The sequence below is a fragment of the Lethenteron reissneri genome, chromosome 24 (genome assembly GCF_015708825.2).
Source record: "Lethenteron reissneri isolate LAM-NWPU_2019-01 chromosome 24, ASM1570882v1, whole genome shotgun sequence".
NCBI lineage: Eukaryota > Metazoa > Chordata > Hyperoartia > Petromyzontiformes > Petromyzontidae > Lethenteron > Lethenteron reissneri.
In genome coordinates this window covers 7,907,483-7,925,463 of record NC_083802.1, presented here as the reverse complement: position 1 = coordinate 7,925,463, position 17,981 = coordinate 7,907,483, and the positions used below count along the sequence as shown (strand labels likewise).

General features: G+C 54.9%; 1 protein-coding gene across 3 annotated transcripts in view; it reads left to right on the top strand.

Annotated features, from left to right (window-relative positions):
* Positions 1–17,981, top strand: part of AGL (amylo-alpha-1, 6-glucosidase, 4-alpha-glucanotransferase) — a 65,574-nt gene that overhangs the window by 40,416 nt on the left and 7,177 nt on the right. For all 3 annotated transcript variants that reach the window (XM_061558106.1, XM_061558107.1, XM_061558105.1), the window contains 19 exons: positions 157–299; positions 982–1,169; positions 1,864–1,987; positions 3,751–3,914; positions 4,584–4,685; positions 5,911–6,066; positions 6,510–6,660; positions 7,303–7,427; positions 8,758–8,870; positions 9,589–9,726; positions 10,703–10,833; positions 11,358–11,494; positions 11,858–11,991; positions 12,945–13,120; positions 15,687–15,789; positions 16,100–16,223; positions 16,473–16,574; positions 17,243–17,354; positions 17,567–17,702. In XM_061558106.1, coding sequence (XP_061414090.1) covers positions 157–299; positions 982–1,169; positions 1,864–1,987; positions 3,751–3,914; positions 4,584–4,685; positions 5,911–6,066; positions 6,510–6,660; positions 7,303–7,427; positions 8,758–8,870; positions 9,589–9,726; positions 10,703–10,833; positions 11,358–11,494; positions 11,858–11,991; positions 12,945–13,120; positions 15,687–15,789; positions 16,100–16,223; positions 16,473–16,574; positions 17,243–17,354; positions 17,567–17,702 — 2,559 coding nt within the window. The remainder of the gene's footprint in view (positions 1–156; positions 300–981; positions 1,170–1,863; positions 1,988–3,750; positions 3,915–4,583; positions 4,686–5,910; positions 6,067–6,509; positions 6,661–7,302; positions 7,428–8,757; positions 8,871–9,588; positions 9,727–10,702; positions 10,834–11,357; positions 11,495–11,857; positions 11,992–12,944; positions 13,121–15,686; positions 15,790–16,099; positions 16,224–16,472; positions 16,575–17,242; positions 17,355–17,566; positions 17,703–17,981) is intronic.

Genomic DNA, 17,981 nt, shown 5'->3' with positions numbered 1-17,981 from the left:
CTTCCTTCTTTCGCCACGTTGTTGCGTTGGTTTTCATCCGACCCTCGTCAAATTCTAAAGTCGGAGGAGTGGCGCGGGGCAGCGCTCGTTTCGGTGTTTTTCGGAGGCACCTCGGTGGCTGCTGGAAATTCCACGTTCCTATGACCTGTGCTGCAGGTACTTCATGTTCCCGATGAAGGACGAGTTTCTGCTGGGGGAGGAGGAGGAGATGATGTTCGACCCCAAAAAATCGTGCCGCTTCCTCGCCTTCAACGGCTGGGTCATGGGCGACGACCCCCTCCGCAACTTTGCTGAGCCAGGTAAGGGGAGACAAGAAAGACAAAGATCCCCGGCATAGCCTCAAACAGACTGTTAGAGCAAGTGCTGTTAGCGAGCACCTATGAATGCCAGCATGGCACATGAGGGGGTGGGTGGGCCAACACCGTGCATGGCTACCTTTGTCTCCTGAGTGGAGAAGTTTACACACCGTACCACGTACTCATTTGAGGCTGAATCGACCTTAGGGAGGCCCAGGACTGGTTCAGATAATCGTCACTCGTGTTGGCCGTGAGCGGGAATCGAACCCGGATGGCCAGGTTCGTAGCGCAGTGCGTTAACTGCTACACTACAGACAAGACGGATAAACTGAAAGACAGACGGACATGAGTGTGGACCCACTCAGATACTTTGCTAAACCAGGTAAGCAGAGAGACAAAAATAGATATACACACTGATAGACACACGGGCAGACAGGAAGATGAACAGACACAGACAGAGACACAGACAGAGACACAGACAGAGACACAGACAGAGACACAGACAGAGACACAGACAGAGACACAGACAGAGACACAGACTGATCGTCTGCACACAAACAAACAAACAGACCACCCTACATCTCCTTTCTCTTCACTGTATCTCCATTCTCCCCCCCCCCCCCCCCCGTGCATCCCTCCTCCTCCCCGTGTGTCCCTCCTCTTGCCGCGGGTCCGTCACCCCCAGGCTCTAACGTGTACATCAGACGGGAGCTTGTTTGCTGGGGTGACAGCGTGAAGCTGCGCTACGGACGCGGCCCCAGCGACTGCCCCTTCCTGTGGGCGCACATGCGCGCGTACACGGAGCTCACGGCCAAAATCTTCCATGGCATGAGGCTCGACAACTGCCACTCGACTCCCCTACATGTCGCAGAGGTGAGGGGGAGCAAGGAGGCGCGGGGAGGACCAGGGACGCATGGGGGAAGAGGAAGCGAGTAGGAGGAGAGAGATGAATAGAGATACAGGGAGGTGGAGGGACACAGGGAGGTGAAGTGATACACAGGGAATTGAATGGATACATTAGGAGCAGAAAGAGAGAAGGGAGTTGAATGAAGACATAATGACGAGGTGGGAGACAGGCAAGAATGAGGAGAGTGGGGATGGATTATCCAAGGCAGTGAAGGTAAAATGTAGAGGAAAAGGGGACCCAAGAAAGAAGGAGACATGGGAAGGAGGAGGGAGACATGAAGAGGTGATGGGAGAAACTGACTAGAACAGAGACATGAAGAGAATTGATACATAGGGAGTAGGAGGGAGACGGAGAGGTGAAGCGATGGACGAGGGAGATAGGGGGAGGAGTAAGAGGCATCCAGAGAGAAGCAACATAAGGAGGATAAATTATGAGCATGGCAAAAGACTATAAAAGAGAAGCAGAGACACAAGGAGGTGAAAGGAGATGCATGGAGGCAAAGGAAGACACGGGGTGTAGAAGGGAGGTACATTTATCTAAATGTGTTGTTCTTAGGTCTCAGTTTGTAATGGATGTATGCTGTGACTTTGACCCTACCCGCTTCCCCATGTGTCTGCACGTGTCTCCGCGCTTGTCTCCCCACGTCTGTGTGTGACTCAGTACATGATGGACGCGGCCCGCACCGTCCGCTCGGATCTCTTCCTCCTGGCCGAGCTCTTCACCGGCAGTGAGGACCTCGATAACGTCTTCGTCACGAGACTCGGCATCACATCCCTTGTCCGAGGTGAAGGGACACACGTGGGGGAGGGGGACACACGTGGGGGAGGAGAGACACGCGGGGAGGGGGAGAGACACACGTGGGGGAGGAGAGACACGTGGGGGAGGAGAGAGACACATGGGGAGGAGGAGAGACACGCGGGGAGGGGGAGAGACACACGTGGGGGAGGAGAGACACGTGGGGGAGGAGAGAGACACATGGGGAGGAGGAGAGACACGCGGGGAGGGGGAGAGACACACGTGGGGGAGGAGAGACACGTGGGGGAGGAGAGAGACACATGGGGAGGAGGAGAGACACGCGGGGAGGGGGAGAGACACACGTGGGGGAGGAGAGACACGTGGGGGAGGAGAGAGACACATGGGGAGGAGGAGAGACACGCGGGGAGGGGGAGAGACACACGTGGGGGAGGAGAGACACGTGGGGGAGGAGAGAGACACATGGGGAGGAGGAGAGACACGCGGGGAGGGGGAGAGACACACGTGGGGGAGGAGAGACACGTGGGGGAGGAGAGAGACACATGGGGAGGAGGAGAGACACGCGGGGAGGGGGAGAGACACACGTGGGGGAGGAGAGACACGTGGGGGAGGAGAGAGACACATGGGGAGGAGGAGAGACACGCGGGGAGGGGGAGAGACACACGTGGGGGAGGAGAGACACGTGGGGGAGGAGAGAGACACATGGGGAGGAGGAGAGACACGCGGGGGAGGAGAGAGACACACGTGGGGGAGGAGAGACACGTGGGGGAGGAGAGAGACACATGGGGAGGAGGAAGGACACAAGGGAGTCCATACTCTCTGGGTTTTTCGGTAAAGTCACGTAGATAGGTTCAAAGAAAGTAACAAACCTATCTACGTGACTTTACCGACAGACTCGGAGAGTATTAATTCCTGCAGTCACGAAAGCTTTAAGTCAAGACACAAGGGGAGGTGAAGGGACACTCGGGCAGGAGGGGGGGACACATGGGGGAGGAAGGACAAACATGGGAGGGAGGAGGAGGGAAACACGGGAGAGGAGGAGGAGGAGGAGGGAAACACGGGAGAGGAGAAAGGTGACACTGGGAGAATAATGGAGACGTAGGAAGGTGAATGGCAACACGGTAAGGAAAAGAGAGCCACAAGGAGGAGTAAGAGAAGCATGTAGAGAAGGGAGACAATGGACGACTAATGAAGATTAAGGGAGATACTTGTAGGAGACAGAAAGTTAAAGGGGGACACGGGGAGGTAACCGTGAACACAAATTCATGGGAGATGAGATGTGAATGAAGACAAAATAATGTAGGACAACTCGGCATGTCAAAGGACTCTTGGGCAAGTGAGAGATGCGGGGGAGGTTATAGGCCAGGCTGAGAGACACGCGGAGGAGAGGGGAGCCCCGTGGACTTTAACTGTGCCACCGTTACGCGAGTCACTGAGATGCCTCTTCTTGGTTCTTTCGGTAAAGTCACGTAGAATGGAAATAATAAAATAATCAAAATAAAACATAATAAAATAATTCTCACGTTTCGGCCACAACGCAAGCAGCCGTCCTCAGGTGGAGAACAGGTCTGTCGAGAAGACAGCGTCTGAATGACACACCCCAGTCTTGGAGCGTCTATTTAAGCTGGGATGGAGGGGGGAAGAGCGCCTTGACAAAATAATTTGCATATCAAGAGGAATTTAGCATATTTATGGAAAATGCAGGTATGCGATTAGTACTACTTGTGAAATGCGTAGGAGGTGGGCGGGGGGTTTTAAAGTCATGTTATGCCCGTGCATTATGTGTCGACACAGAGGCCTTGAGCGCCGGCAACAGCCACGAGGAGGGCCGCCTCGTCTACCGCTACGGCGGCGACCCCGTGGGCTCCTTCATCCAGCCGGGGTTCCGCCCGCTCACCCCCGGCATTGCCCACGCCGTCTTCATGGACATCACCCACGACAACGAGTGCCCCATCCAGGTGCCCGGGCTCCCACGTCCCTCCAGCCAGACCAAGACCGGGATTCGGGGTCAGAGTCTCCATTGAGACTTTTCTATGAGACTCAAACCGAATTTCGATTTAAAGCTTTTGTGACTGCAGGGATTCATCTTCTTGGTTCTTTCGGTAAAGTCACGTAGAATGGAAATAATAAAATAAAACATAATTAAATAATTCTCGTGACATTTCGGCCACAACGCAAGCAGCCGTCCTCAGCTGGAGAACAGGTCTGTCGAGAAGACAGACAGACTCTGACAGACTCTGTCTTCTCGACAGACCTGTTCTCCACCTGAGGACAGCTGCTTGCGTTGTGGCCGAAACGTCGTGAGAATGATTTTATTATGTTTTATTTTTATTATTTTATTATTTCCATTCTACGTGACTTTACCGAAAGAACCAAGAAGAAGACTCAGACTGGGCTGAAATGTCAGTCTTTTTGAGACTCTTAAAAACCAGGTTTCATCATCAGTCGTTATTGAGACTCCCAGGCTTAAATATTGGAGTCTTGATTTGGACGTGTCACCATATGTATGTCCTTATGTGTCTCCTCGTATCTTCCTGTGTGCCCATGTGTAACCCCTTGTGTCCTTCCCTGCTCCGGTGTATCCCCACGTGTCCCCGTGCGCGTCCCCGTGCGCGTCTGCGACACAGCTGCGCTCCGTCTACGACTCGTTTGCCAGCGCTGCTATTGTCGCCATGGCCAACTGTGCCACTGGGAGCACGAGGGGCTACGACGAGCTGATCCCCCACCAGGTGAGCGAGTGGGCAGCACAGCAAGTAGGATGTTGCCTACGAGCATCTGCCTGTGTCAAACGTGTTTTCCCCTCTTGCTATGCACGGTGGGCTTTCTCCGAGCACTCTCGATTCCTCCCACAGGGAACGGAGAGAGACGGTGCTCTGCTTTAATTCATGTCAAGTTGCTGCTTCGTTGAACTTGTATGTCAACTAACTAAAATGTCGTGGTATATAAACGAACTCGAAGCTAACTTAACACGTAGGCTTTCTCGACCAATATCATCCATAAGAGGGTTTTTTTGGGTTAGATCACGTAAATATATAAATGTGTCGTTAAAACCCGCCACCACCCGACACAGCCAACTAGTAAGGGTTGTCACGTAAACAGAACATGCCAATTCGTCACTAGTACAGCACGCCGGTGTGTTGGAGAGCCAAGCCACAACATTTACAATCTGAGTACGACGTTTTGCCAGTAATTTCAACTAGCTTCATCAGGCAACAGCAAGTTTTGGCTGTGCTGTACTAGTGATGAATTGGCACGTTCTGTTTACGTGACAACCCTGACTAGTTTGCTGTGTCTGGTGGTGGAGGGTTTAACGACACATTTATATATTTACGCGATCTAACCAAAAAAAACCTCTATGTATCAAAGCTAACTTATAGCATCATTGTACATAAACTAACAGCTTTATTTAAACTCTCACTGAGATCAGAAGATCGCCCATCTGCGGGAACCGTTGAGTTTCGCAGAGACAACATCGTATATAGTGTCGGCTGGGCGGGTTGGTGGATTCACTGAACAGCAATGAGTTGTAAATGTTTGAAAATGTTTGAATACGCGCTATGGGTAAAAATGCCGATTGAGTTTTCTGATTGAATCAGAATCAGAATATTTATTCATATTGGAGGAATCCGACGAACTGTAAAGCTCATGACTGTCGCTAGGCACGTCCAACCTGGCCATTGTGAGCCTGCCCGAGCACGCACATATGCGTGTTTGTAAGGAGCGGTGGCTCAGTGGTGAGTACACTGCACTACAAACCCGGTGACCTGAGTTTGATTCTCGCTCACGGCTGATATTGGCGGCGAAGATTTGAACCGGATCCTGGGAAAAGGCAGCGGGCGTGACGCTGGCCACCCACCCCCAAGTTTGTTGTGCCGGCCTTTATAGATTATTGCGAACAGCACTTGCTCCTACAGTCTGTTAAAGCTGTACGGGTGGTCATTGTCTTCGTTGCAGGTGTCAGTGGTGTCGGAGGAGCGGCTGTACGCGTCGTGGGAGGCCGGGTGTGACCCCTGCTCCCCCGGGACTGTGGGCTTTCACTCGGGGATCCTGGCTGGGAAGCTGGCTCTGAATCAGCTACACAACCAGCTCGGGCTTCACAGCTTCTCCCAGGTACCGCGCGCGCTCAGCCACTGCGTGCAGTGTGTTCATGGCCCCTGTGAACGTCCAACACTGGGTGAAGGGCTTCCCATGCCTGGACTTCCTGTGGTAAGGGAGTTCCATCCGGACAACTGGGGATAGCCAATGGAGAATGAGCGACCTCTCGGAGAAAATGTGGATTGGGGGCTTAAGTTTCAAACAACACGCAAACACACGTCAAGAGCGCACGCACGCGCAGCCACTGTGGATTACGCAGAAACCATCGGCCTTCTCCTCTCCGTATCTGTCCCCATGTGTCTCCCTCTCCTCCTCCCCGTGTGTCTTCGTGTCTCTTCTACCCCTCCCCACGTGTCTCCCCCTCATCCTCCTCCCCGTGTGTCTTCGTGTCTCTCCTACCCCTCCCCACGTGTCTCCCCCTCATCCTCCTCCACGTGTGTCCGCGTCTCCTCCCCCAGGTATACGTAGACCAGGTGGATGCGGACATCGTGTCGGTGACGCGGCACTGTCCGCACACGCACCAGTCGGTGGTGTCAGTGGCGCGCACGGCGTTCCGCGACCCCGAGAGTGCGCACTACCCCCGCGACGTGCCCTCCATGTGCATCCCGGGTGAGCCACCCTGCTCCTCCGTATGATGACAATGATGACCATGATTACGGTGTTCATGTGAATAATGATAATGATGATGGTGATTGTGGTAATGGTGATGGTCATGATCACGGGTTGGCAATCAAAAGAACAAGAAGAAAATGTTTTTTTGAATAAGGTAAAAACAACTTCAATATTTAAAGAACCGCAATGCACTTAAATAACGTCATGGAGCAGTCCTTGAAGAGCCACATGCAGCTCCGGAGCTCCAGGTTGCCGACCCATGGTCACGATAATGGTGGTGAGGATGATATTGATGATGATGATGATTGTGGTGGTGATAGTAAGGATGGTGATGATGATGATAACTATCGTGGTGCTGATGGTCATGTTGATATTGAATGTGGTAACAATAATGTTGGTGTTATTGTGTTCATAATGCTACTGCTGCTGTTGAGGCTGCTGTTTATGATGTGTTGCTGCTGCAAATGGTCATGATTATGATATTGCTGCTGATGTCTATGATGCTGCTGCTTATGATTGTGCTGTAGATATTTATGATTATACTGCTGCTGATATTTATGCTACTGCTGCTGCTGTTGTCAACGACGGTGCTGCTGATACTGATGATGACGTTGCCGGGGAGGGTGTTCCTGGGAGCAGGTAAGATCGAGGAGATCGTGCTGGAGGCTCGCACCGTCACTCGCAAGGGCTCCGAGTTCATTAAGAGTAACAAATTCATCAATGGCCTCCTCCGCTACACGGTGGACATCACCCAGCACATCCAGGTGACGGCTCCACGGCACGGCGCACGAGGTCAGGGTCCTCGGTGCCCCGCAAGGAGACAGAGATTGAGACGAGGGAGGTTCAATTTCGATTTAAAGCTTTCGTGACTGCAGGGATTCATCTTCTTGGTTCTTTCGGTAAAGTCACGTAGAATGGAAATAATAATTATTATGTTTTATTATTATTTTATTATTTCCATTCTACATGACTTTACCGAAAGAACCAAGAAGATGAGGGAGGTTCTCCGGTGCGTTTCCAGTCGGTTTTTTAGGTCTTGCATTCGTCTCAAAAGTGCCTCTTTCCGACAGACCTGTTCTTCACCTGAGAACGGCTGCTTGCGTTGTGGCCGAAACGTCGTGAGAATTGTATTTTATTATGTTTTATTTGTATTATTTTATTATTTCCCTTCTACAGTGACTTTACCGAAAGAACCAAGAAGAGGTATAGGGAGGTTCACAAGGTAACTCGAGGTTCTTTAGTACATCGACTGGGTCATCCAAGTCTTTGATTGGGTCCATTGGTCCTTTATGCTCTTTGTGGAGGACTACAGGTTCCTTTGTAGATGTAGGCTATTCTCAAAGCCATCCAGCAGATCCAGGAGGACCTCATTGTTCTACAGGAAGTCGAGGATATATTTTTATTCCTTGAGTGATCTAGAGACGTATAGGGCCCTCGGGAGCCCTTCAGTAGATCTAATGGCGCCTTAAGTTTTCTTTTCAGAGAACTTTATCCACCAGCAGGCTCATAGTGGCCTCAAGGTCATCCAGGTACAATTGGATGTCCTCCAGTGGTCCAGGAGGTAAGGAATGTCCACCAAAAGGTATAGGAGGGTCTCCAGGAGGTCTTTGTGTGTTCCAAGCTTGCTGCCTCCAGACATTCCACTGGGTTGCCACGACCACTTAACATGGCTCTCAATGGTTTTATTGGCTTCATTTATCTAAGATCTGCTGAAGCTACACGAACCAATCAGGAGCCCTTCGCTAAAAACCCCGCGTGAAGCCAGCGGCTCCAGGGAGCCCGCCACGGTGAGGTGGTGTTGCGTCGTGTAAATGCGCATCGTCCGAGACTCCGGACCGCGCTGCCTGCATCGCCGCCTTCATCCCGCACCTCCTATGAGCACGCTTGGCTACGTATGTGGTGAAAGGAATTCTACATACATGCAGGCTTCTGATTTGCCGTCATTCCGTAACCCACCCTGAGGGTCGGTTGACATGTGGGGCGGATTATGAGAATGAATGATTACGTCATCATCGACATTATTTTATTTTGTAATTATGATTATCCCCCCCCCTGACCCTGTGCTCCCTGTGTCCATGTCCCATGGGCGAGCAGCTCAAAGAGAGCGAGATGGTGGAGCTCTCCCAGGCTGGCTCGGGCAAGGGTGGCGCCTACGTGCAGGAGATAGAGTTCGTCACCTTCCCTCCTGGCAGCGTCATCGTTTTCAGGTTCGGTGGGGACACGGGGCGGGGGGGAACCTTCAGGGAGTGGGAGACACAGACGCGGGGAGACACGGAGAATTTATATTTACGCTCTCTAACCAAAAAACCCCCCTCTATTATAGATAATATTAGTCGCGAAAGCCTATGTGTTAAACATGATGGAGAATGACTGAAACTGTGAGATGTGAGGAGAGACACGGGGGAGACGTAGTGTGAGAGAGAGACATGGGGAAGAGAGAGAGGGAGAGATAGTTGCAGAGAAATATGGAGACACACAGATATGGGGGAGAGGGAGACATATACGCAGGAAGATACAGTGAGGGAGAGAGAGAGAAACACAGGGAGAGCAGGAGATAGAGGGAGAATCACCGAGAGAGATCAGTGGAGATAACAGAAACTTGGAGGGTGACAGAGGACACAGTCATTATGGAAGACAGAGAGAAAGCGAATCATAGATAGAGACATGAAGAGAAACCGAGAGACATGGAGAGAAAGAGACATAGAGAGAGAGACACACAGGGACAGTCACAAAGATAGAGAAACAGGGAGGGAGATACATGAGAATTCACACAGAGACATGGAGAGAAAGAGACATAGAGAGAGAGAGACACACAGGGACAGTCACAAAGATAGAGAAACAGAGACATGGAGAGATGAAAAGAGAGTGTAATTGAACCTTACCCCACCCCCCGACTCCTCACCTCTTACCCATCTCACCCTTCAGGGTGAGTCTGGACCCTGAGGCCCAGGCGGCCGTCTCGTCTCTGCGCGCTCACCTCGTGCAGTTCAGCCCGCACTTCCGCAAGGGAAGTTCCAGTCCCGTTGAAGGTCACCCACCCTTGACGGCCATGAACTTCAGCGCGTGAGTCTGCACATTGCACGTGAATGACACCCACGGTGGCGAGATGTTAACTACCTCGTCTGGTATACGGGAGGTTGTGGGTTCGATCCCGACCCTGATACCTGTATATTTGGAGTTTGCATGTTCTCCCCATGATCACGTGGATTTTTCTCCGGGTCCTCCGGCTCCCCCCCCCCCCCCCCCCCCACATTAAAAAACACACTTCTGAAAAAGAGCTATGTAGCTGAGTGGGCCTTACCTAGTCAAATAAAACAGAGTTTAGTTTTGCGTTTAGGGAGGTGCACGCAGAGTCCGTGTGGTTTCTGGCCTCTGACACGCAAGTCTAAGGCTTTGCTAACAAGAACAAAAATACTTTAAAGCCACTTTCATGCGCGCTGCAGCAATGACACTATGACTTGACTACGCGCTTTTTAAAAACGTTTCTCAATTTAATTTCGATTCTGTGGTCGCTATCGTCATCCTGATGGCATGATGAGTGTGCCCCCCTCATATCAGAGATCTCTTTGATTGACCATTAGGGGACAACAGCACAAACCCTAGCTGCCCTGCCAAAGTCAAACCCAATATTTGTAATTTCTCAGAGCTGGAAATGAGCCAAATCAAAACTGAAGCAAAACGAATATGATGGTTTTTTGTGCATCGGTGCCTGGACTGAGACCATCATCAACGCACTACAGTCGAGCACCCAGTTTAATCACAAGTGGTTGCCTGGAATTGAACCCAAGGTAGTCAGTAGTGCTATTTCAGCACTCTCACCTCTGAGCCATCTGGCCACCAGTCCCCCCCAAACCCCCCCCCCTCATTGTAATTGAGTTGAATCTCAATCACGACTCCAGTCCTTAAGTCCAGATCTTCTGCAGCCGAGTCTCAGTCTCAGAGTCTTTTGGTACCGAGACCCATCGTCGCGGAGCCAAGTTTCGATTTTAAGAATGTTTTCCTGTCTCCCCTCCCCCATCTTCCCCGTGCACGTCTCAAGCCTCGTGTCTCAGCTGTCCCTGGCCGACATGAACATCCTCCTGTACCGCTGTGACGCCGAGGAGAAGGAGGATGGAGGCGGCGTCTACAACGTCCCCGGGATTGGGGGCCTCACCTACTCTGGCCTGCAAGGTTAGGGGGTGCAGATTTTTTATATATATATGTCATGTTTTATATTGTGGTAAGCATGCAAGCGGAATAGGATAAGCAATATCGTATGTTTGGAATAGAAAGTGACGGGAAGGAAAGTGTTGAGTAGATTTCGATTTAAAGATTTCGTGACTGCAGGGATTCATCTTCTTGGTTCTTTCGGTAAAGTCACGTGACTTTACCGAAAGAACCAAGAAGATGTTGAGTAGATGTATCAGGAAGAGTAAGTTGTGATGGGTGGACACTTGTGCAGAATTGGGTAGGGTTAGGTTTCCACGGTACCTGGCATTGGAGTTGCACCCAGAGGTCAGTAACCATAACCACTGTCATTGCCACTACCCACACGCTCACCACTAACAGCATCACGATCACTACCACCACTATCATTGCCATTACTGCTGCTGACACCACCACCATCACCAATATTGCCTTCATCACCATTATCTTTATCACCACCACCATCACACTGTGTTAACGCTACTCTCTATCTCTCCGTGTCCCCCCAGGCTTTATGTCCGTCCTGTCTGAGATTCGTTCGCGGAATGACCTCGGCCACCCATTCTGTGACAACCTCCGTGCGGGTGACTGGATGCTGGACTACGTCAGTGGACGACTCCTGTCCAAGGACGGGCCCCTCGTCGAGGTGAATGAGCGGGCACTGTTTGGTTCATTTATGGCCAATCGGGAACTCCGATATTGACTGTCGCCCCCTTCTTCAGTGACCTTTGCCCTCTTGTTTCCCTGTGTTTCTGTGTATATCTCCATGTCACTGCACACTTCATGTCTCTCCGTGTGTCCCTGTGTGACTCCGCGTCACTATGTCTCTGCGTGTCTCAGGGTGTCTGTGTCTCACCTTGTCCCGCCGTATTTAAAATTGAAAACTATTTTTTTAAGAACTGATTATTGTGCGTAGATTGTTATCCTTTCCCCGCACCTCCGATTAGCATGATTAGCTATGTACGGTCGCCAACATACATAGTTACATGTCTCTGCGTGTCTCTGCTAGGTGGGACGCTGGTTCCAGACGATGTTTGCGCTACTGAGGAGGATCCCGCGGTACCTGGTCCCATGCTACTTTGACGCCATCATGCTGGGGGCCTACACCACAACGCTGGACACCGTGTGGGAGAAGATGTCTCCGTACGGATCACACAGATACTCGCACACAGAGACAAAGATCCCTTAACAGCCGAAACATTCTGTTGGGGAAAGGGCTGTTAGCGAGTAGCACCTATGAAGGTCAGCACGGCACACGAGGGGGTGGGTGTCCAGCACCACGCCCGGCCACCTTTGTCTCCCCAGTGGCGATGTTTACATACCACATCAAGTACTCATTCGAGGCTGAGTCAGAAACCATTTGGATAATCTTCAATGGTGTTGGCCATGAGCGGCAATCGAACTCTGGTTGCCCGGGGTTCGTAACGCAGCATGCTTAACACTCCACCACCGCTCCCCATCCTGACATGCAGACACTCACGCAGACACTCACTCACGCACTCACTCACACACTCACTCACACACTCACGCAGACACACACTCACGCAGACACTCACCCACTCACACACTAACTCACACACTCACTCACACACTCACACACTCACTCACACACTCACTCACACACTCACACACTAACTCACACACTCACACACACACACTCACGCAGACACTCATACACTCACTCACACACTCACTCACACACTCACACACTCACTCACACAGACACTCACTCACTCACTCACACACTCACTCACACACTCACACACTCACACACACACACTCACGCAGACACTCACACACTCACTCACACACTCACTCACACACTCACACACTAACTCACACACTCACTCACACACACACTCACGCAGACACTCATACACTCACTCACACACTCATACACTCACTCACACACTCACTCACAGACACTCACACACTCACTCACACACTCACACACTCACACTCACTCACACACTCACACACTCACTCACTCACACACTCACACACACACACACTCACTCACGCACTCATTTACAGCCATTACTAACCTGACCCGGCTACGATACAGCTGAGCGGTACCATGGTGCGTGCACGTGCAGCTTCGTCAAGCAGGGCTCGTCGTTCGTGCGGGAGCTCGCCCTGGGCTCCGTGCAGCTCTGCGGCATTGGCCGCGTCCCCGCGCTGCCGCCGCTGTCCCCGCTGCTCGGGGACGTCCCCACGCGCACGCAGGCGGACACGGGGAGACGGGAGCAGTGCTGCATCTCCATCGCCGCAGGTGAGATGCACGGAGACATGGGGTGGGGACGGGGGAGACAAGCAGCGGGTCACAGACATTTGGATACATTGTTACGTGCAACAGAGAGACGGACTGATTAATAGGTGGACACGGAGTCATCTCCCTGTATGTATCTCCCCATGGACATCTGTGAAAAAAGAGCTTCATAGCTCATCGGATTCCTCCAGTCTGAATAAAGATCCTGATGTCTCTGTCCTCATCTATTATTACGTCTCCCTCCTCCTCCCGTGTCTCCCTCCTCCTCCCCGTGTCTCCCTCCTCCCCCCGTGTCTCCCTCCCCCCCCCCGTGTCTCCCTCCCCCCCCCGTGTCTCCCCCCCCCCCCGTGTCTCCCCCCCCCCCGTGTCTCCCCCCCCCCCGTGTCTCCCCCCCCCCGTGTCTCCCTCCTCCTCCCGTGTCTCCCCCCCCCCCGTGTCTCCCCTCCTCCTCCCCGTGTCTCCCCCTTCCTCCCTCCCCGTGTCTCCCTCCGCCTCCCCGTGTCTCCCTCTTCCTCCCGTGTCTCCCCCCCCCCGTCTCCCTCCTCCTCCCCGTGTCTCCCTCCTCCTCCCCGTGTCTCCTCCTCCTCCCCGTGTCTCCCTCCTCCTCCCCGTGTCTCCCGACTCCCCCCACCTGCCATGTCTCCCTCCTCCTCCCCGTGTCTCCCTCCCCCCCCCCGTGTCTCCCCTCCTCCTCCCTGTGTCTCCCCGACTCCCCCCCACCTGCCATGTCTCCCTCCTCCTCCCCGTGTCTCCCCCCCCCCCCCCGTGTCTCCCCCCCCCCCGTGTCTCCCTCCTCCTCCCCGTGTTCTCCCCCCCCCCCGTGTCTCCCTCCACCTCCCCGTGTCTCCCTCTCCCTCCCCGTGTCTCCCTCCTCCTCCCCGTGTCTCCCCCCCCCCCCGTGTCTCCCTCCTCCCCCCGTGTCTCCTCCCCCCCCCGTGTCTCCCTCCTCCTCCTCGTGTCTCCCCCCCCCCGTGTCTCCTCCCCCCCCCGTGTCTCACTCCTCTCCCCCGTGTCTCCCTCCCCCCCATGTCTCCCTCCTCCCCCCGTGTCTCCCTCCCCCCCAGGGTCTCCCTCCTCCCCCCGTGTCTCCCTCCCCCCCGTGTCTCCCTCCCCCCCCCGTGTCTCCCTCCTGTCCCCCCGTGTCTCCCTCCTCCCCCCCGTGTCTCCCTCCTGCCCCCCCGTGTCTCGCTCCTCTCCTCCCCCCGTGTCTCACTCCTCCCCCCGTGTCTCACTCCTCCCCCCGTGTCTCCCTCCTCCCCCCGTGTCTCCCTCCCCCCCCCCGTGTCTCCCTCCTCCCCCCGTGTCTCTCCTCCCCCCGTGTCTCCCTCCTCCCCCCGTGTCTCCCTCCTCCTCCCCGTGTCTCCCTCCTCCCCCCCGTGTCTCCTCCTCCCCCCGTGTCTCCCTCCTCCCCCCGTGTCTCCCTCCTCCCCCCGTGTCTCCCTCCTCCTCCCCCGTGTCTCCCTCCTCCCCCCGTGTCTCTCCTCCCCCCGTGTCTCTCCTCCCCCCGTGTCTCTCCTCCCCCCGTGTCCCTCCTCCCCCCGTGTCTCCCCTCCCCCCGTGTCTCCCTCCTCCTCCCCGTGTCTCCCTCCCCCCCCGTGTCTCCCTCCCCCCCCGTGTCTCCCTCCTCCCCCGTGTCTCCCTCCCCCCCGTGTCTCCCTCCTCCCCCCGTGTCCTCCCTCCTCCCCCCGTGTCTCCCTCCTCCCCCCGGTCTCCCTCCCTCCCCCCCCGTGTCTCCCTCCCCCTCCCCGTGTCTCCCTCCCCCCCCCGTGTCTCCCTCTCCCCCCCCGTGTCTCCCTCCCCCCCCCGTGTCTCCCTCCTCCTCCCCGTGTCTCCCTCTCCCCCCCCGTGTCTCTCCCTCCTCCCCCGTGTCTCCCTCCCCCCCCGTGTCTCCCTCCTCCCCCCGTGTCTCCCTCCCCCCCCGTTCTTCCCTCCTCCCCCGTGTCTCCCTCCCCCCCCCGTGTCTCCCTCCTCCCCCGTGTCTTCCCTCCCCCCCCGTGTCTCCCCCCCCCCCCCCGTGTCTCCCTCCCCCCCCGTGTCTCCCTCCCCCCCCCGTGTCTCCCTCCTCCCCCCGTGTCTCCCTCCCCCCCCCGTGTCTCCCTCCTCCCCCCGTGTCTCCCTCCCCCCCCGTGTCTCCCTCCTCTCCCCGTGTCTCCCTCCTCCTCCCCGTGTCTCCCTCCCTCCCCCGTGTCTCCCTCCCCCCCCCGTGTCTCCCTCCCCCCCCGTGTCTCCCTCCTCCTCCCCGTGTCTCCCTCCCCCCCCCCCCCCGTGTCTCCCTCTCCCCCGTGTCTCCCTCCCCCCCCCCCGTGTCTCCCTCCTCCCCCCGTGTCTCCCTCCCCCCCCGTGTCTCCCTCCTCCTCCCCGTGTCTCCCTCCTCCTCCCCGTGTCTCCCTCCCCCCCCCGTGTCTCCCTCCCCCCCCCCGTGTCTCCCTCCTCCTCCTCGTGTCTCCCTCCTCCTCCTCGTGTCTCCCTCCTCCTCCCCGTGTCTCCCCCCCCCCATGTCTCCCTCCTCCCCCCCGTGTCTCCCCCCCCCCCGTGTCTCCCTCCTCCACCCTGTGTCTTCGCCTGCCAGGTCTTCCTCACTTCACAACGGGGATTTTCCGCTGTTGGGGCAGAGACACGTTCATCGCTCTCAGGGGACTCCTGCTGCTCACGGGGAGATTCATTGAGGCCAGGTACTGTCCAACATCTAGGTTGGCTCTGACGGACAGTTCCTGGTAAATAGCGGCTGCTGTTGTTGTTGTGTGTCTGTGTGTACGTATGCATGCGTGTTTTTGACCCCCCACCTCCGCCTGTGCCGTGCCGGCCTTAATCGCCAACAGCACTTGCCCCAACCGTCTGTTATGGGCTGGATGGGGGGATCTTTGTCTTTATTATTTTTTGTGAGGTTAAGGGCCATAATTCTTGTATTGTTACACTGGGACCATCCCATAGCAGGTTCCCTCAAGCGGTAACCCATACATGTGGACGCGTGCGCGTGTGAAGGAACATCATTCTCGCTTTTGCCGGGACCCTGAGACACGGCCTCATCCCCAACCTCCTGGGCCAGGGAGTGCACGCGCGCTACAACTGCCGCGACGCCGTGTGGTGGTGGCTGCAGTGTGTGCAGGTGGGGACGCACAGCGCTGTCTGGTGCTGGGTTAACGACACATTTATATTTACGCAATCTAACCCAAAAAAACCCTTTATTGCACCTTTACCTTGTGTTCACATCCCAGCTCTGCCCTGCAGCAGAAATGTGTTATCTGCTGTGGCTGTAAGTTGAGGGCATTGGTTTGATGGTTGGCGGAGTGGCTTAACACCAATGGGTCCTTTTGCTCTCCGCTCTCCATGTTGCTGCTGCTGCTGTTACCGCCAGGATTACTGTGTGCTGGCCGACAAGGGGAGGGAGATCCTGGCTCTGCCCGTCTCACGGATATTTCCCACGGATGAATCCGACCCACAGCCGCCAGGAGCTGTGGTAAGAGCATGAAGGATGGCAGTTGTGGTGTTGCTGGGTGTGATGTTGGTCATGATGGAAATGATGCTGATGATAATGATGGTGATGTTTTGGAGTACAACTGTTAGCGCGCTGCGCTACGAACCCGGCGACCCGAGTTCAATTCCTGCTTACGGCCAACACCAGTGACGATTATCTGAACGGGTCCTGGGCCTCCCCGAGGTCGACTCGGCCTCAAATAAGTACCTGGTGCGATGTGTAAACATTGCCACTGGGGAGAGAAAGGCGGCCAGGCATGGTGCTGGTTACCCATCCCCTCGTGTACCATGCTGGCCTTCATAGGTGCTTGCTAACAGCACTTGCCCCAAGTTTGTTAAGGCTATAGGGGGGATCTTTGTCTTTGATGTTGATGGTGGGGGTGGTGGTGGTGATGATGGTGAGACTGGTGAGGGTAGGGGTGGTGGTGATACTGCTGTTGGTGGTGGAGTTAAAGATGATAATGATGACAGAAGTGTTGGTGGTGGTGTGGAGTTGATGGTGTTGGCAGTGTTGATGATGATAATGATACTGCTGATAACAGTGACGAAGAAATGATAATATTGTCTCCACTTTTGTTCACGATGTTGATAATTTTCCTGCGGCTGCTGCTGCTGCTGCTGCTGCTGATGGTGTTGGTGATGTCGATGCAGGATCAGCCGCTGTATGAGGTGATCCAGGAGGCCATGCAGAGACACGCACAGGGCATTGCGTTCAGAGAGAGAAACGCGGGGCCAAACCTGGACCGCTGCATGAAGGAGGAGGGTACGAATGCAGCCGTGTCCATCATCTCCCTCAACATCCCCACCACCCCGAACATCTCTCCAGCATCTTCCTCAGCATTACCACACATCGATATGCCTTCCTGTGTCTCCCTTTCTTCCCTTTATATCTCTATTTTAATCCTCATGTCTCCCTTATTTATCCCTCCCCATTTGTCTCCCTTCTTACCGTGTCTCTCCCTTCTCCCCGCGTAGGGTTCTACGTCTCTGTGGGAGTTGACCTGAAGACGGGCTTCGTGTACGGCGGAAATCGCTACAACTGTGGCACATGGATGGACAAGATGGGGGAGAGTGAGCGGGCGGGAAACCGGGGCCTGCCAGCCACACCACGGTACACGGGGAGGAGGAGGGAGACATGGGGAGGAGGATGCAAACATAAGGGAGAGAAGTGGGAGGGTGGAGGAGGCGGGAGGAGATACGGGGACAGGAACCAGAGCAAGAGTGGGAGACACAGGCTGCAGGAGGGATGCAGGGTGCAAGGAGAGAGACGGGGAGGAGGAGTAACATACGTGGGGGAAGAGGAAGGAGGAGGAAGTCACTGGATGCACTGATCACATATGGTGCTCTGGCCCCATTGTTCTGGACAGTGCGTTGTGAACGCTTTGCCCTG